The sequence below is a fragment of the Rhinoraja longicauda genome, chromosome 33 (genome assembly GCF_053455715.1).
Source record: "Rhinoraja longicauda isolate Sanriku21f chromosome 33, sRhiLon1.1, whole genome shotgun sequence".
Taxonomy (NCBI): domain Eukaryota; kingdom Metazoa; phylum Chordata; class Chondrichthyes; order Rajiformes; family Arhynchobatidae; genus Rhinoraja; species Rhinoraja longicauda.
In genome coordinates, this window is record NC_135985.1 from 13,414,860 (window position 1) to 13,429,275 (window position 14,416).

The following is a 14,416-nucleotide window of genomic DNA, read 5'->3' on the forward strand; positions in this document are numbered from 1 at the left end:
GGACACAGACTCTGAAGGTAGCCAGCCAAATCTGAAATATGCTAACACCATCTACCGCCACAGTCACCCCATTCTGTGTAGGAATGGAAGATTAAATTATCTCCACTAGTGGTTCAAAACGAGCCTGTCGCCATTTGCAGCTCAAATTTCCTCACAGCTATTTGTCTTCTTGGTTTCTCATGACAAGAGCAGGACCTCGAGGTTCAGGGAGAGAAGACAGCTGTAGGGCCAGCGCCTGTTTCGAGGGGAGGGACGGCGGTCGCACTCGGTATGCTTTGAGCGGTTCGGGTTCCGTCGGGGGCCGTGGCGACGGTGGGGCGGGGTTGAAGCGACGTGTTTATGCGACGCGGATCCACCCAACCCCGGACAACAACATGAAGCTGGTGGCGGTCTCCGTCCCTGACTTCGTCTGACAGCGCCTGGCCGCCGTGGGTCGGGTAGCGGGTATGGACAAGGCGGCTAAGGTAAGGCGCCGGGCGTGCGGGCGGGCTCGGCTCCCGGGCCTGCAGCAAGTGGCGCGCCCGGGTCCTGTACTGGGAGTCCAGGCCCGGACCCCGCCGGAGCGTTGCTCCCGCACCCGTGGCCAGACGACAGCCGGCTTCCCGGCAGCGGCGTGGGGCGGGCGAGTCCCTCTCCTCTCCTCTCGCTGCCCACTCCCAGCCCGGGTCCACACTCGGGGATCGCGGCGGCGTTTAGTCAATAGTAACACAGGGAGCGGCGACATGAACATCCCTCAGTTACCGCTGAAACTGCGGAGCAGCCCGTTCCGGTCCTTAAACCAAGGCGAGCACAGTTTGCATAGTCAACTGGGGAAAATAGTCGTCAAATGTTTTATTAATTCTCTGTTAACTGTCCAGTTCCCTAGTTTTGTACTTTTGATATCTGATCCTCTGGCGACGTCGCAGCCTTTGCCTCGGGATCTTTTGTCAGTGGCACGCTTAAAGAATGTGGCATAACCTGCGCTGCAGAAATTAGATCATAAGGAAACTGAGTAAAGGAATGAACACTATGTAGTGCTATCGAACTGATTCGAAGTTATAGGAGTAATGGAATTTAGTTTATGGTCAAACAAATGTGATTATAGAACATAAGATGTTGTTCGCTGTTCCTTTAGGTGCTCTCCTTAATTGCTACAGATTCCAGCATCTGCAGGCTATTGTGTTCTATGCTTTAAATATTTAACATTTTGAATCTAAACTATAAAGACCTCAATGATTTTGGTGAACCTGAGAACATTTAAAAAGACAATTGAAATTCAATTGAAGATAATATGGTTGCCCTGTAATAATTGAATTGTCCCCTTGGGTATTTGATACAATAGTAGCTTTACACAATTTACTGGCCCAGTTTAAAACGTTTCTTGCCTTTTTTTGGTTTAAATATATTTTCCTGTAAAGTTTTGTTCTTTATTTAAGTTAATTAGTCAGGAATATGTATCGTAATTCTACTAGATAGTATGGTTTGAAGTTCAAACTAAGAACACGGCAAGATTAGATCCTGATGGATTAATTTGGGAATTTGGCTGCACATTTAACCTAAATTGAAAGTCGCCATTCTCCACTATCCATTTATCGACATTTTAGTAATTGTATTTTTTCTTACTTTATACACACTTGATCGAACTATTGTGCATGGTGGCCAGAGAGCAATATATATCTTAAACAGAGTAATGTTAAAAGTCTTTTTTTTTAGAAAAAAAATATTTTTAATTATCTTAATTTCAATCTACCTTAGACCATAATTTTACTTAGTATGTGCAAACTGTAATTTGTGAAAACTAATCAAAACCAGTCCATAATTGCAATGTATTCATTAAAACAAAATTAATTTTGAAGTTGTGATTGTGGGTGTTGTAACAGAGGCTTGGGAAATTGACCTCTGAGCATTACACCTGAGCGCTCTTATCTCTATGTAAATTGATTTTGGCACCAGATTTCAGATAACAGTTGTTGGTCCAGGTAATTGTGGCTGTCCTTAACTTGGTATCTCAAATTGATCTTGGAAAGTTGCTTGGTGCTCTTGATGGCTGACTTCTTGCAACAATACATCCATTCCCTCCTAGTTAAATTTTTGAATGTATTGTTCCAATTTAAGCATTGAGTTTGAAATTGACACTAAACGATATCTAATAGCTAGAGATTACCTTTGAATTATTCCATACCTGTTAATCTTTGTGTAGTCTTTGTTTCCATGAAGCATTCTCTCAATGTCCCTAATTGCTTTTTAAAATGTGTGAGGAATAACAATCATTCCTTTGTCTTTCTCATCGGCATGGTGTTTTGATTATATTTCTCATGGGGGCAAGATCAACTTCCAATTGTTCTGTAAACACCATCCAGTTGTATCTCTCTGGTTCCAAAAATACTTTTTCTGGTCACTGATCCAGAATTGCCTGTTGTGGGAAAATAAAGCCTTTGTTATCCTTGCATAGATCCAGTCTACTTCCTTGGCTGCTAGAATTAATAAGATAGAATGAAGCCTCGGATTGTTTAGTTCAGAACTGTGCTTAAAATGTTACATCGCAAAAACTAACTTTGAGGTTCATAGCATAATGTATTTCTGACTCGAGTTTGTCCTGGCAATAAAACACATTCTTTTACCATCCCAAAAGGATGGGTATCAGTTGAAAGATTAGTTGTGCTTGTTGTAAAAGCAAATTATTTAAAGGGAGACTTAATATGTATTGGGATGAATGGAGAAGTTAATCATGATGGCTTTAGAATTCCTTGAATACATTCAAGATGGATTACTGGAGCAATATAACCTACAAGGGAATAATCCATAATATATTAAGTAATAGACCAAAAGAATAACGAAGTGCATTTATAGCTAAATATATTACATTCAATGTTAATTTTATGAAGAAATAACTGAGTTTCTCAATGGTGATTGAGCACCTTTTAAAACGATGAGAAGGAGACTGACAGAAAATAAAGTTTTTCACCTGTATCGTAGAATATGTGACAATAATAAACCAATACCAAACTGGGCAAAACCTGTAAAGTTAAATCAGAAATGGATAGTTGCATGTGTTCAAAAGGACTTAATATAGAATTGAGTTGTACTCATTGGGGGCAAGGGGCTCAACTCATTAAAATTAGGACAGAGAAATTAGGACGGGGACGGACGGACGGACGAAAGAAAGAAAGAAACAAAAGAAATAATTGAATTTCAAAGGATTATATATTACACTAGTGAAGAAACCACTGACTAGATCAGGTCTGGAACCATGTTTCGTACTGATCATCTCTCCTTGAAAGATCTCTTAGCTGCGAGTGCACTTTTACTAGGTTCAAATGGTTGTGTTTTCAGAAGAGATTGAATTAACCAGACTACATTTTTCTGAGATATGAGGGTTGATTTTATTTCTGGGATTTTAAATGGATTTAGTAAGGTACATGGAAATAAATATCCCACTAGTGGGTGATTCTAGAATTAGGTGACACACTCTTAAAATTACACAGGTCGTTCAGATGTTCAGAAATATTTCCTTATTAAAGTTAGATGCAACTCTGTCCAAAGCAGTTAATGTTATCTGAAATAATTTAAAATCTGTGCTTCTAAAAAAAAGTTTATTTGCCTTGTGTATTACTAGGGAATGATGGAACCAGAGTGATGGGAAGCAGTTGGGATGAGGGTGGCCCTGACTTGAGGTGCTAACATTTAGAGAGTCCCCAGAAACTGCTGCCTCCCCCACAGTCCACTGAGCTAATTTCAACACTTTTACAATCCTATTCCATTCTCATCCCAGACCCCACCGTCCACCTTTACACCAGGGACAATCTACAACAGCCAGTTATCCCACCTACGTCCATGTCCTCAGGTTTTGGAAGGAAACCAGAGTACCTGGATTGGGGTAAATGCACAAGGTCATAGGGAGAATAAGCAAACCCCAGACAATGAACACTGGAGGAGGGCAGGACCAAACCTGGAATGCCAGTGCTTTAAAATATGCTTGTCCATGCGTACAAATTGCTCTGGGGCCCCATCCTGCGTTCTATGTTATCTTTTGCAAGTGGAAAATAGGGTCAGGAATGTGAGATGCAGAACTCATCATTTTCATAAACTCTGATTCTGTCATTGAGCTTTTAGGTTTAAAACTTGTGTAGGTCTCTCAGTTTTGTTTTAAAGGAGTTGATGGCTATGAGTAGTGGCATGAGATATGACATTAACTGGACATTTCTCAGTATTCACCAAGGTAGAGTATTCACCAAGGAAGGGGTAAGCTGATATTTTGAACCATGTCTATCAGGAAGGTGGAAGAGCTTTAAATATATTGATGGATATTAAGGTGGTCATATCTCCAAGGATCTAATCTGGGATACTACAGGAACCAAGGAGGAGATTGCTGGGCCCCTTACAGGGATTTTTGCATTTTTGTCAGCCTCTGGTGATGTGCCAGAAGACTGGAAGATATCTAATGCTGTCCTCTGATTTACAAAGGGCAGTGAGATAAGCCAGGAAGCTTCAGGTTGATGATCCTGGCATCAATAGTCGGGAGGTTATTGTATTTGTGGACACTTGGAAAGACATGATCTGATTAGGAGGAGTCAGCATTGTTTTGTGCAGCAGAGATCATATCTCGTAAATGAGCTTGAGATTTTTGAGATGTTAAGTAAAAACATTGATGAAGGCAGAATGGTCATCGTAGTTTACATAAGACTTTCAAAGGGCTCTTGACATGTTCCTTGCAGATAGGCAGGTCCAGACAGTGAAAGGATATGGAATTCAGTGTGTGTTAGCAAATGGATCCAAATGGGTTTGGTGACAACATGCAGAGAATAGCGGTAGAAGGTTGTTTTTCTGCCTGAAAGTCTGTAACCAGTGAGATACCGCTGGGACTTTTGTTGTTTGTCAACACAAAAATTGATGGAGTCATGAATAATAAAGGTTATCGATGGATACAGAGAAACATAAAACAGCTGTGAAGTTGGGCAGAGTGGTGACAAAAGGAATTTAATCCAGACAAGTGTGTTAATGCATTTTGAGATGGAAGGGTCATGAGGAGGGTCTGCATTCATAATTCTCTGAAAATGGTGTCGCTGGTGAATAAAGGACTGTAGAAGGCATTTTGACATGCTTGCCTTCATAGACTGAGACATTGAGCATGAGAGTTGGGATGTTATATTGCAGCTGCGCAAAATATTAGCTAGGCTGCACTGGAACTATTATGTATTGTTCTGGTTGACATACATTAGAAAGGATATGGTAGAACAGAGGGAGTCCAGATGAGATTCACCAGATGTTGCCTGGAATAAAGTGATTTACTTCCAAACTGAGAATAGATAGGCTGAAATATGTTGCAATCCCTTTGACTGAATGTTGATTTTAAATAACTAGCCTTTCCAAAACTATGAAAAACCAAGGAACAGACGATGCTGGTTTACAAAAAAAGACGCAAATTGCTGGAGTAACTCAGTCTGAAGAAGGGACCCGACCCAAAACATCGCCCATCCATGTTCTCCAGAGATACGTCCTGATCTGCTGAGTTATTCTAGCATTTTTGTTGTCAGAAGTAGCCAATTCTGATTAGGTTCATCAACTTGTAATCTTTACTTGGTTTTTTTCCCTGTCTCAGTTAATGGTACTTGAGCTGCTAAAATACTCTTTCATTTCAGATTTGCAGTGACTGTTGTGGTCTGTACAACACAGTTGTTTTTATTAAGAATTGGAAATTTCGCTAAACCATTTAATTGTTAGAAGAATTTAATTATGTGCATTTGTACCCAGTGTATGGCAGTGTAAAGACATCAGTTCAACTTGTTGGCCTTGAACAGAAATGTTTCATTTTCTGTTAAAGGTTAAGGTTCCCACTGAATTGTAACACATTGTCTTTTTAATACAGATATTGCATATGTGGTGACCTTTTGCAAAGTGTAGTGATAATATTACGAATGGTGTCTCAATGTTCTAAGTATTCAAAACTGCTATTTTCATGCCAAGTTGAAGGTTAACAGAGCCTTCAGGTTAAACTATAATGTGATATGTGTTTGGAAATAATACCAATTGGCTGCACTTACTTAAAATTCTGTAATGGTGACTGTAATACATTACATGTGTATTACTTTGAATTTAGATCAGCTAGATGCATTGTTACGGCACTCGGATAGCAAACAGCTAAACAAGAGAGAGAATGTTGAAAGAATAAGAATGGTGCACAAGAAACATTTCATCAGCAGATCTGTAATAACTTGTTTGCACTATTTAAACATAATTCATTCAGAACTTTATTTGACAGTCGTGTTTTGATCATAGGTAAACATTCAAGTTATTTGAAAAGGCTTTAAAAAATTAATTTTGATATCTTAACTAAGATTAAAGACTTTTGGAGACTAGTTGGCCGCACATCAAATCTGCTGTTCCTGAATTCCACATCCTCATAATTTAATTTGTTCGTTTTATTGTGAAGTCAAGATATAGTAAAAATTGTTGGAACACATCTTACAGCACTTTTTTTTTGTTGCAACCCAAGCTAAGGCAAATGTTACTGATGTGTGAAAAGTATTTAATGAATGGGTGTTTTTGGTGATAGGCAGTGCAATGTATGGTGAACACTGTCATATTCATTGTGTCATCCAGCTACACTTGGAGTTCAGCTGCACACTTGATTTTATTTTCCCTTTTAATTTATTTTTTGTCACCTCGGCACCAAATTTTAACTGAAAACATACATGAATAAATTTGGAGGCAAGTGACTTCAGATGCTGTACAATTTGGTGCAATAAAGTAATTGCTGGACGGACTCGGTGAGTTGTGCAGCAACTATGCGAAGGGATGGTCGACATTTGCATCAAGATAATGCATCATAAATTTATTTAGTTAAGTAAGGCTCGCCACTCTGTGACGCTCACTTTTCTCATACAGTTTTTCTTCCTGCTTCTTGTTTTAATCTTGCAAGAACTGAGAACTAAACACGCTATTGTTTCGGGATGGTACTTGGCCCATCACTGCACTCATTGGCCCCAGTATCTGACTCCTACCGTCCTCATTGGTCCCACAATGATCATTTCACTGAGGCACAAGCATGCCTTTCTTTAACAGTATATCCATTAATAAACATAAAGGAGTTTTCATGAAATGAACAGACCTAGCTTTACCCATTGTCCTTTTTCTTTTATATCTTTGTTCTGTCCATCTGCTAAAGTCTTCAGTGCTTAAATATCCTCCAATACAATTGGGCTTTTTCAGTTTTCTTTTGCCTGAAACAAGTGCGATAAAACAAATTCTTGAGAATTTTCTGTAAAGTTTGTGGTATACGCAGTTAATATGGGATTAGTGGTGAAATGGCTTCAACTGTTAATATTTAGATTGCATTATTTTATTTTAAATCAGTGTTTTTTAAAATTGATGTGGTGTACATGTGTATGTTAGCTCATTTCTATTGTTGCAATCAGATCTTTAACAATACTTGAAATCTATCTTCTCTCTCGTGTCCAGCTGGACTCATCTGCCTAATTACTTCCATAATTTTTTCCACCTATCACCCACCAGGTTCCACCTCTGAACTCTTTCCCCCCCCCCCCCCCCCTCCCCCCCTCCCCCCCTTGTGCTCCATCTGCCCAACTTTCCTTGCCTCACCCCTGGTTTCACCAACCAGCCCTTATCTCAACCCTCTTCCTCCCTCTCACCTCCTTACATTGGTTATTTTCCCTCTACATTATCTGTCCCACTGCAAAATCTCAACCTAATACTTCAACCATATCATTTTTTTGCTTCAGATTTCAACATCTTTCAGATTTCAACATCTGCATTCTCTTGTGCCTCAAATGAAACTTTAATTATTTTAAAGATGAAAAATTTATTGATTCTCATTAATCTTGGTCTTTTTGTGCCTTGGAGTTAATTTTGATTGCAATAATTTATTTCAAACAATCCAAATGCCTGAAATGTTTTGACTTTGAAGCAAGTGGGAGGCAAGTGTCAGAACATTAGATGTGGAATTTATTCCATTGGGGAGTAAGAAACAACAGAATATCACTATCTGGAGGTCCTACCCATGAGTGGGCTGAATATTGCTTTCATTCTACATTGCAAATGTAGGTCAAAATATTTTAAAGTTGAATATTGGGTTTTATGTATTGGATAGTAAAGTATTTCCTATGAAATCGCTTGAATGGGAATAAGAGTATAATTCTTCATATCCTGTTGCACATTTCCTGATAGACAGGGTCAAATTCCTATGATTTTCTGATCTGGATAGATTTGTCTGCTTACAGTAACTTCCAGGGTCCAGATTCACCAGGACATACTCAGAGCATGCAAGTAGATCCAAGTGATGCATAGAACAAAGTGAGCATTATATTATGGGATAAAAAAACGGGTTTGGCTAAGCTTGCATTTTCAACTATTTAAAGCCTCCCAATAATTTTTTGTTCCAGATTCAGCAATGACAGTCTCTTTTGTCTTCCTAATAATTTACTTATCTAATTTCTGTGATTGCAAAAAAATCTAAAGCAGCATTGGATATGACTTTTAAGAAATTTGTGTGAAAACAAATATTTTACTTTCCCCTTTTTATTATAAAAACAGAACATGTTGGAAATACTCAGTAGGTCAGGCACCATTGGTAAAAAATACAATTGAGTTATTGTTTTGGGTCAAAGACCATTACTCAGAACTAAGTAAAGGAAAAAACAAGTCTGAGGAAGAGTCACAACCTGAAACTTTGTCCGTCCATTGCCTCCCCAGATGTGCTGCCTGACCCGCTGGGTTCTGCCAGCATATTTTTTTTTTGCAAAAGGAGAAAATGATGAAGTTTAAGTTCCATATAGTTTGGAGGCAGAATGGGTATCATGAGGAATATGTTTGAAGTGTGGCATGGTTGCTTTGAGAATAGGCTGAATACAATGTTATGCAATCAATGGGTTTATGGGGCAGCTGTAGAGAGGGAATCTGAATGAAGGCATATTAGGCTATGAGTCATTGATTCAGTGACTGTTGGGCCCACCATGTCAATGTCAACTTTTATATCCAACTACACTAACCCCCATTTGCCAGCATTATGCCAATCGTCTTGCATGCCTTGCCTATTTAATGCTGCACTCCGTTTTGCTATCTTTTGAAAATGGCTATTATCACTGTCTCGATGTAGAAGAATGCTTTCAAACGCATTGTTGTAGTAAGCTGTTTTGGTGCCTCTTGTGATCTTCATGGCTCAGGCTCCACAGATTCTCATTTGTAAGTTGTTTGCCATGAAATTCTAATGTACCTTTCACATTATGCTGATCTACTTCAGGATGTCTACATATTACTTTTGGCAAAATTGTAAGCTGTAAATTGTATTTACTTCACCGAGAATATTGAAATTTTGAAATTCTTGTCTTCTGGCAAATGTTATAATTTATCTTCCCCATCAAATTTAGCTAAATCATCCCATCTATCCCAACATAATTGGCTTTATTTATGTTCAGGACTTTTGAGCTCGCACTGAGATAAATCTGAGATTATTTGTTTTCATTGTATTGAATGAGTTGTATATTGACCAGGCTACCAAGCAAAATCCACTCATCTTTCCAATGGGTCCTAAGATTATTCTTATCTGAGAAACCAATTCTCAGTGAACATGCCACTCATTTTGTAATAATCTAAAATATTCATTAATAGCTGTCAATGTTACAAAGATTTCTGTGTATTAAACAAGGTTTTTCTTCAAACCAGTTTGAAAAAACTTAAACTTACAAGTTACTTTGTAATAGTGCAAAACTATCATATCAGAAAACACTAATGTTTTATTTTTGCTTTATTTACAGAAACTAGTAATCCAGTCTGCCATCATGTGCTAAAATATAGTGAATTAGCCAACTTGATAATAGGAAGCTGGAAGGATTGTTTTGTAATAGCAGGTAAAATATTATTTAGTTCCCCAAGACCAGGTCACTGGTCTCCTTACACATTACCCAGTTTATGCAAAAGTACATCATTTAAAAAATGTTGAATTTATAATGTTTAATGAAATATCACATTGATGAATTTTATTGTAGGTGAAAGGTATATAAAATTATTGTTGCTGTTATTTTAATCGCCCTAATATATTCAGTTTTTGTTGTATTGTTATTTTACAGTGCATGATAGCAGGAAATTTATTTTGCAACTTTGATCCATTCCAATCTGTAATCAGATTTTGCATTAAAATCTGATGCACCATGGCTAATAGCAAACATTTGTTGTAATTTCTTAGTTGATGGAACAACAAGTTTTTCCATCCAAAATATCCGAAGTTAATTTGGAGAACCATTTTTTATAAAATTGCCATTTTTTATTCCAATGATGAGCATTGTTGTTTCATAGAACATGGAACAATGAACAGCAGAGCAGAGGAACAGGCACTTTGACCCACAATGTATATACCGAACATGATGTCAAGTAATCTCCTTGGCCTGCACGTGATCCATATCCCTCCGCTCCTTTCATATCCATGTGCTTCTGTAAAAGCCTCTGACATGTCACAGTGGTATCTGCTTTCATCACTACTGCAGGCACCCACCACTCTATTTAAAAAAATATTTGTCCCACACATCTCTTTTTAAATTTTCACCCTCTAACCTTAAAACTATGCCTTCTAATCTTTGACATTACCACCCTGGGGAAAAAGGTTCTGATTTTATACCCTATCTATATATCTCCTAATTTTATATACTATTAGCAGGTCTTCCTTCAACATCCACTCTACATAGAAAACGATCCAACCTCTCCTTATACCAGATACTTCTTGTCCAGGTAGAATTCTGGTAAATCACCTGCACCTTCTCCAAAGCCTCCAGATCATTCCTGTGGTGGAGTGACTAGAACAGAGCACAATATCCAAATGTGGCCTAACCAAGGTTCTGTAAAGTTGCAATGCATCTTCCTGACTCTTGTACTCAAGCCCCAACCGATGAAGGCAAGCATATCATAGGCCTTCTTTACCTCTCTTCTACTTGAATTGTATTTGAATTATCCTTTCAGTATTTGAATAAATTAGTTAGAACTGATTATGTAACTTTTTCCACAATGAAATTGTTTGTGTACATGAAATAGTACTTATTTTGACCAAGAACGTAGAACAATACAGCAACGGTAGCTGCCCTTTGGCCTGCAATATCGTTGCCGAACATAATGCATATGTCGATGCAAAGTGCTGGAATAACTTAGCAGGTCAGGCAGCATTCTTGGAGAACATGGAGAGGTGATGTTTCGGGTCAGGACACTTCAGTCTAAAACATGGTCCCAACCCAAAGCATCACATCCATGTTCTACAGGGATTCTGTCTGATCTGCTGAATTACTCCAGCGCTTTTTTTGAAAATCAGCATCTGCATTATTTGTTTCTACATAAAGCAAATATTAATGTCCTCTGCCTGCACATTAGCCATATTCTTCCATTCTTTGCAAATCTGTGTGCCCATCTAAAAGACTCTTAAACGCCACTATTGCATCTGCATTCACCACCACCCCTGGTCTTGTGTACCAGGCACCCACCACTCATTGGTAAACCCTTTCTGCATCATCTGCATGGTAATTGCCTTATCTATGTCAAAACTGCATTTCTTGAGAAAATAATTCTCAAAATCATTGGCTGATCCTTGCGTCCTTTTGCCTGTAATTAAATAAACTTTGTAAAAATGATGTGTAGAGATCTGTTTCCTCAGCAAAATATGCTCAAGGAGCAAAAGGGATCACAGTGGGAGGAGCAGTGAGAGAGGGTCTCTCAGAACTCTTGTTGATAATAGGAGAACTTCTTCAAAGTGGGTATACTCCGAAGGCATTTAGCAGTGGAGGAGTAAAATGCAGATACAAGAGACTGCTGGAATCTTGAGCACGGTAGCTCAGCGGTAGAGTTGCTGCTTTACAGCGAATGCAGCGCCGGAGACTCAGGTTCGATCCTGACTACGGGTGTTGCACTGTAAGGAGTTTGTACGTTCTCCCCGTGACCTGCGTGGGTTTTCTCCGAGATCTTCGGTTTCCTCCCACACTCCAAAGACGTACAGGTATGTAGGTTAATTGGCTGGGTAAATGTAAAAATTGTCCCTAGTGGGTGTAGGATAGTGTTAAATGTACGGGGATCACTGGGCGGCACGGACTTGGAGGGCCGAAAAGGCCTGTTTCCGGCTGTATATATATGATATGATATGATATGATATGATAATCAAACTGCTGAAGGAACTCAGCAGATCAAACAACATCTGCGGAGAGAACTGGACCTTGTGACCCGAATAGTCGACTGTCCTTTTTCCCGCACAGATGTTGCTTGACCCGCTGAGTCCCTCCAGCATGTTGTTTATTGCTCAAAATTCCAGCATCTGCAGTCTCTTGTGTTTCCATTTTTACTGCTTTTAGTATTCCATGTCTATTGCTTTTTGGCAGCTGCAGCTTACCACAATGCTTTCTTTGAGGGTTTTTTTGCTGATTGATGCAACAATATAACAAGAACAAATTGTTGTGGTTACAATAAAACAGAAAAACTTCTGAAAAAAATGGCTTATTTTCAAGAGGTGGGTTACACTGAAAAATTATGGGCAGGCAGCAAAGAAACAGGCCACACACACACACACACACCACCCTGTCCATGCATCCATCTAAACCAATCTCATTTACCAGCACTTGGTCCATAGCCTTTATGCCTTGGTAATTCAAATGCCATCCAGATGCAGTGAGAATCTTTGTTGCTTCACCCTCTAAGGCAATGTGTTCCAAATTGCAGTCACCTTCTGGATTTAAAAAAATGTTTAATTACTTATAAATTTCTTCACTTAAACTGTGCAATCTGGTTATGGATACTTATGCTTTGAAGCAAAATATGCTCAACCTATCCAGTCTCTCCCTGTGAATTGTAACACTGCGTCCTGGGGAATCTGCTCTGTATTCTCCCCAGAGCAATTCCAGACTGTGCTGACCAAAACTACGCACAATATTCCGGATTTGGCCTAGCCAATATCGTGTAAAGCTGTATCATAACTTCCTTATTTTTCTGTCCTGAGGGGCTAGGCATTAACCGCATACTTTCCCTTTACATTCGACTTCCCAAAGTGCAACAACTCACGCTTGTTCAGATTAAATTCCGTCTGCCATTTCTCCACCCATATTTGTAACCGATCTAAATCCTGCTGCCTTCCTCACTGTATACATCTGTGGAACATCAGTGGTCACAGACCTCCAGCAAGAATAACACTTTTCCTCCACTACCCTTTGTTGTGTTATGGCTAAGCCAGTTATGAATCCATACCGCTTTGACAAGGCCCCTGTAATCTCCTCTCTTCACTCTCACAATAACCTGGGATAGATCCAATCAGGCTCTGGGGATTTATCCACCTTAATGCTTTGAAACTTTAATGATGACACTGCTATCCTCTACTAGATTCCCCTTCTCTGTATAAAAGACTGTGCGACTACCGTATCTATTCCCCTCATGATCTGGTACACCTCCATAAGATCACCCTTCATCCTCCTGCATTCCAAGGAATACAGTCCTAGCCTGCCCAACCTCTCCCTTTTGCTCAGCCCCTCAAGTCCTGTCAACATCCTAGTAAATCTCTGCACCCTTTCCAGCTTAACACCTTTCCCATAACAGGGTGACCAAAACTGAACACTACACCCAACTGTGGCCTTGCCAGTGCCTTGTACAGCTGTAATATAACATCCCAACTTCTATACTCAAAACCCTGACTGCAGAAGACCAATGTGCCAAAAACTATCTAGACCACCTTATGAACCTGAAACTGCTATGTTTCATATCGCAATTTCCATTTTGGAAAGTTACCCGGCTTGTTCAACCAATATATAATCCAACATCTTTGAATATGCACCTCAAAGCTCTGTCTCTTTGGGAGGAGGGAGAAGGGTGGGGAGAAAGGATTAAAAATACCCTTTGAAAACCTTTTTGTAAATTTTGCTGAATTTCATTTGTGTTTGTTAGCTCTGCACATAGGGACTAATTACATGTCCTCATTGATGCATATGTTAATTCAATAACATCAAAGTAAATCTATTATTTATTTGGAGAGATGTACACAATTACTAACTGGAATCTTTTTGTTTACTTAAAACAAACTGTTCATTGCTGTTGGCAGTCTTGATGAGTTTGGTTTTAAAATGTAGAAGCTTGCAGGTAACAGGATACATCATCAAGTGGTTCAAAGTCGATGGTTGAATGCTTTTGGGCACTAATTTTCCACTGCTGCTTGGACATGGTATCTGGGCTGTCAGGACTTTGGTATGGCCGAGCAAGGAGTGGCGGTGGGAGGGGGAGAGTGGGTTCTCGGCACTGGAAATCCACTGCCTTCAGAAATTTGACAAAGCTCTTATGTTTGCGAACACTTGGGACCCTTTTTAAACAAAGATATTGTAAAATGTAATTATTTTTCTAGGTTTAGTATAATACACAACGGTAAAATATACACAAAAATTAATTTAAAACTGAATTAAAAAGACATCCCTTTTTC

General features: G+C 39.2%; 1 protein-coding gene across 4 annotated transcripts in view; it reads left to right on the forward strand.

Moving 5' to 3' along the window:
• Positions 1 to 283: 283 nt before the first annotated feature.
• Positions 284 to 14,416, forward strand: part of secisbp2l (SECIS binding protein 2-like) — a 52,379-nt gene continuing 38,246 nt past the window's right edge. For 2 of the 4 annotated variants that reach the window (XM_078427591.1, XM_078427592.1), the window contains exon 1: positions 285 to 464. In XM_078427591.1, coding sequence (XP_078283717.1) covers positions 447 to 464 — 18 coding nt within the window. In that variant the 5' untranslated portion in view covers positions 285 to 446. Of the gene's footprint in view, positions 465 to 9,749; positions 9,843 to 14,416 lie in introns of all 4 variants that reach the window. The other 2 variants (XM_078427593.1, XM_078427595.1) reach the window with 2 other exon arrangements.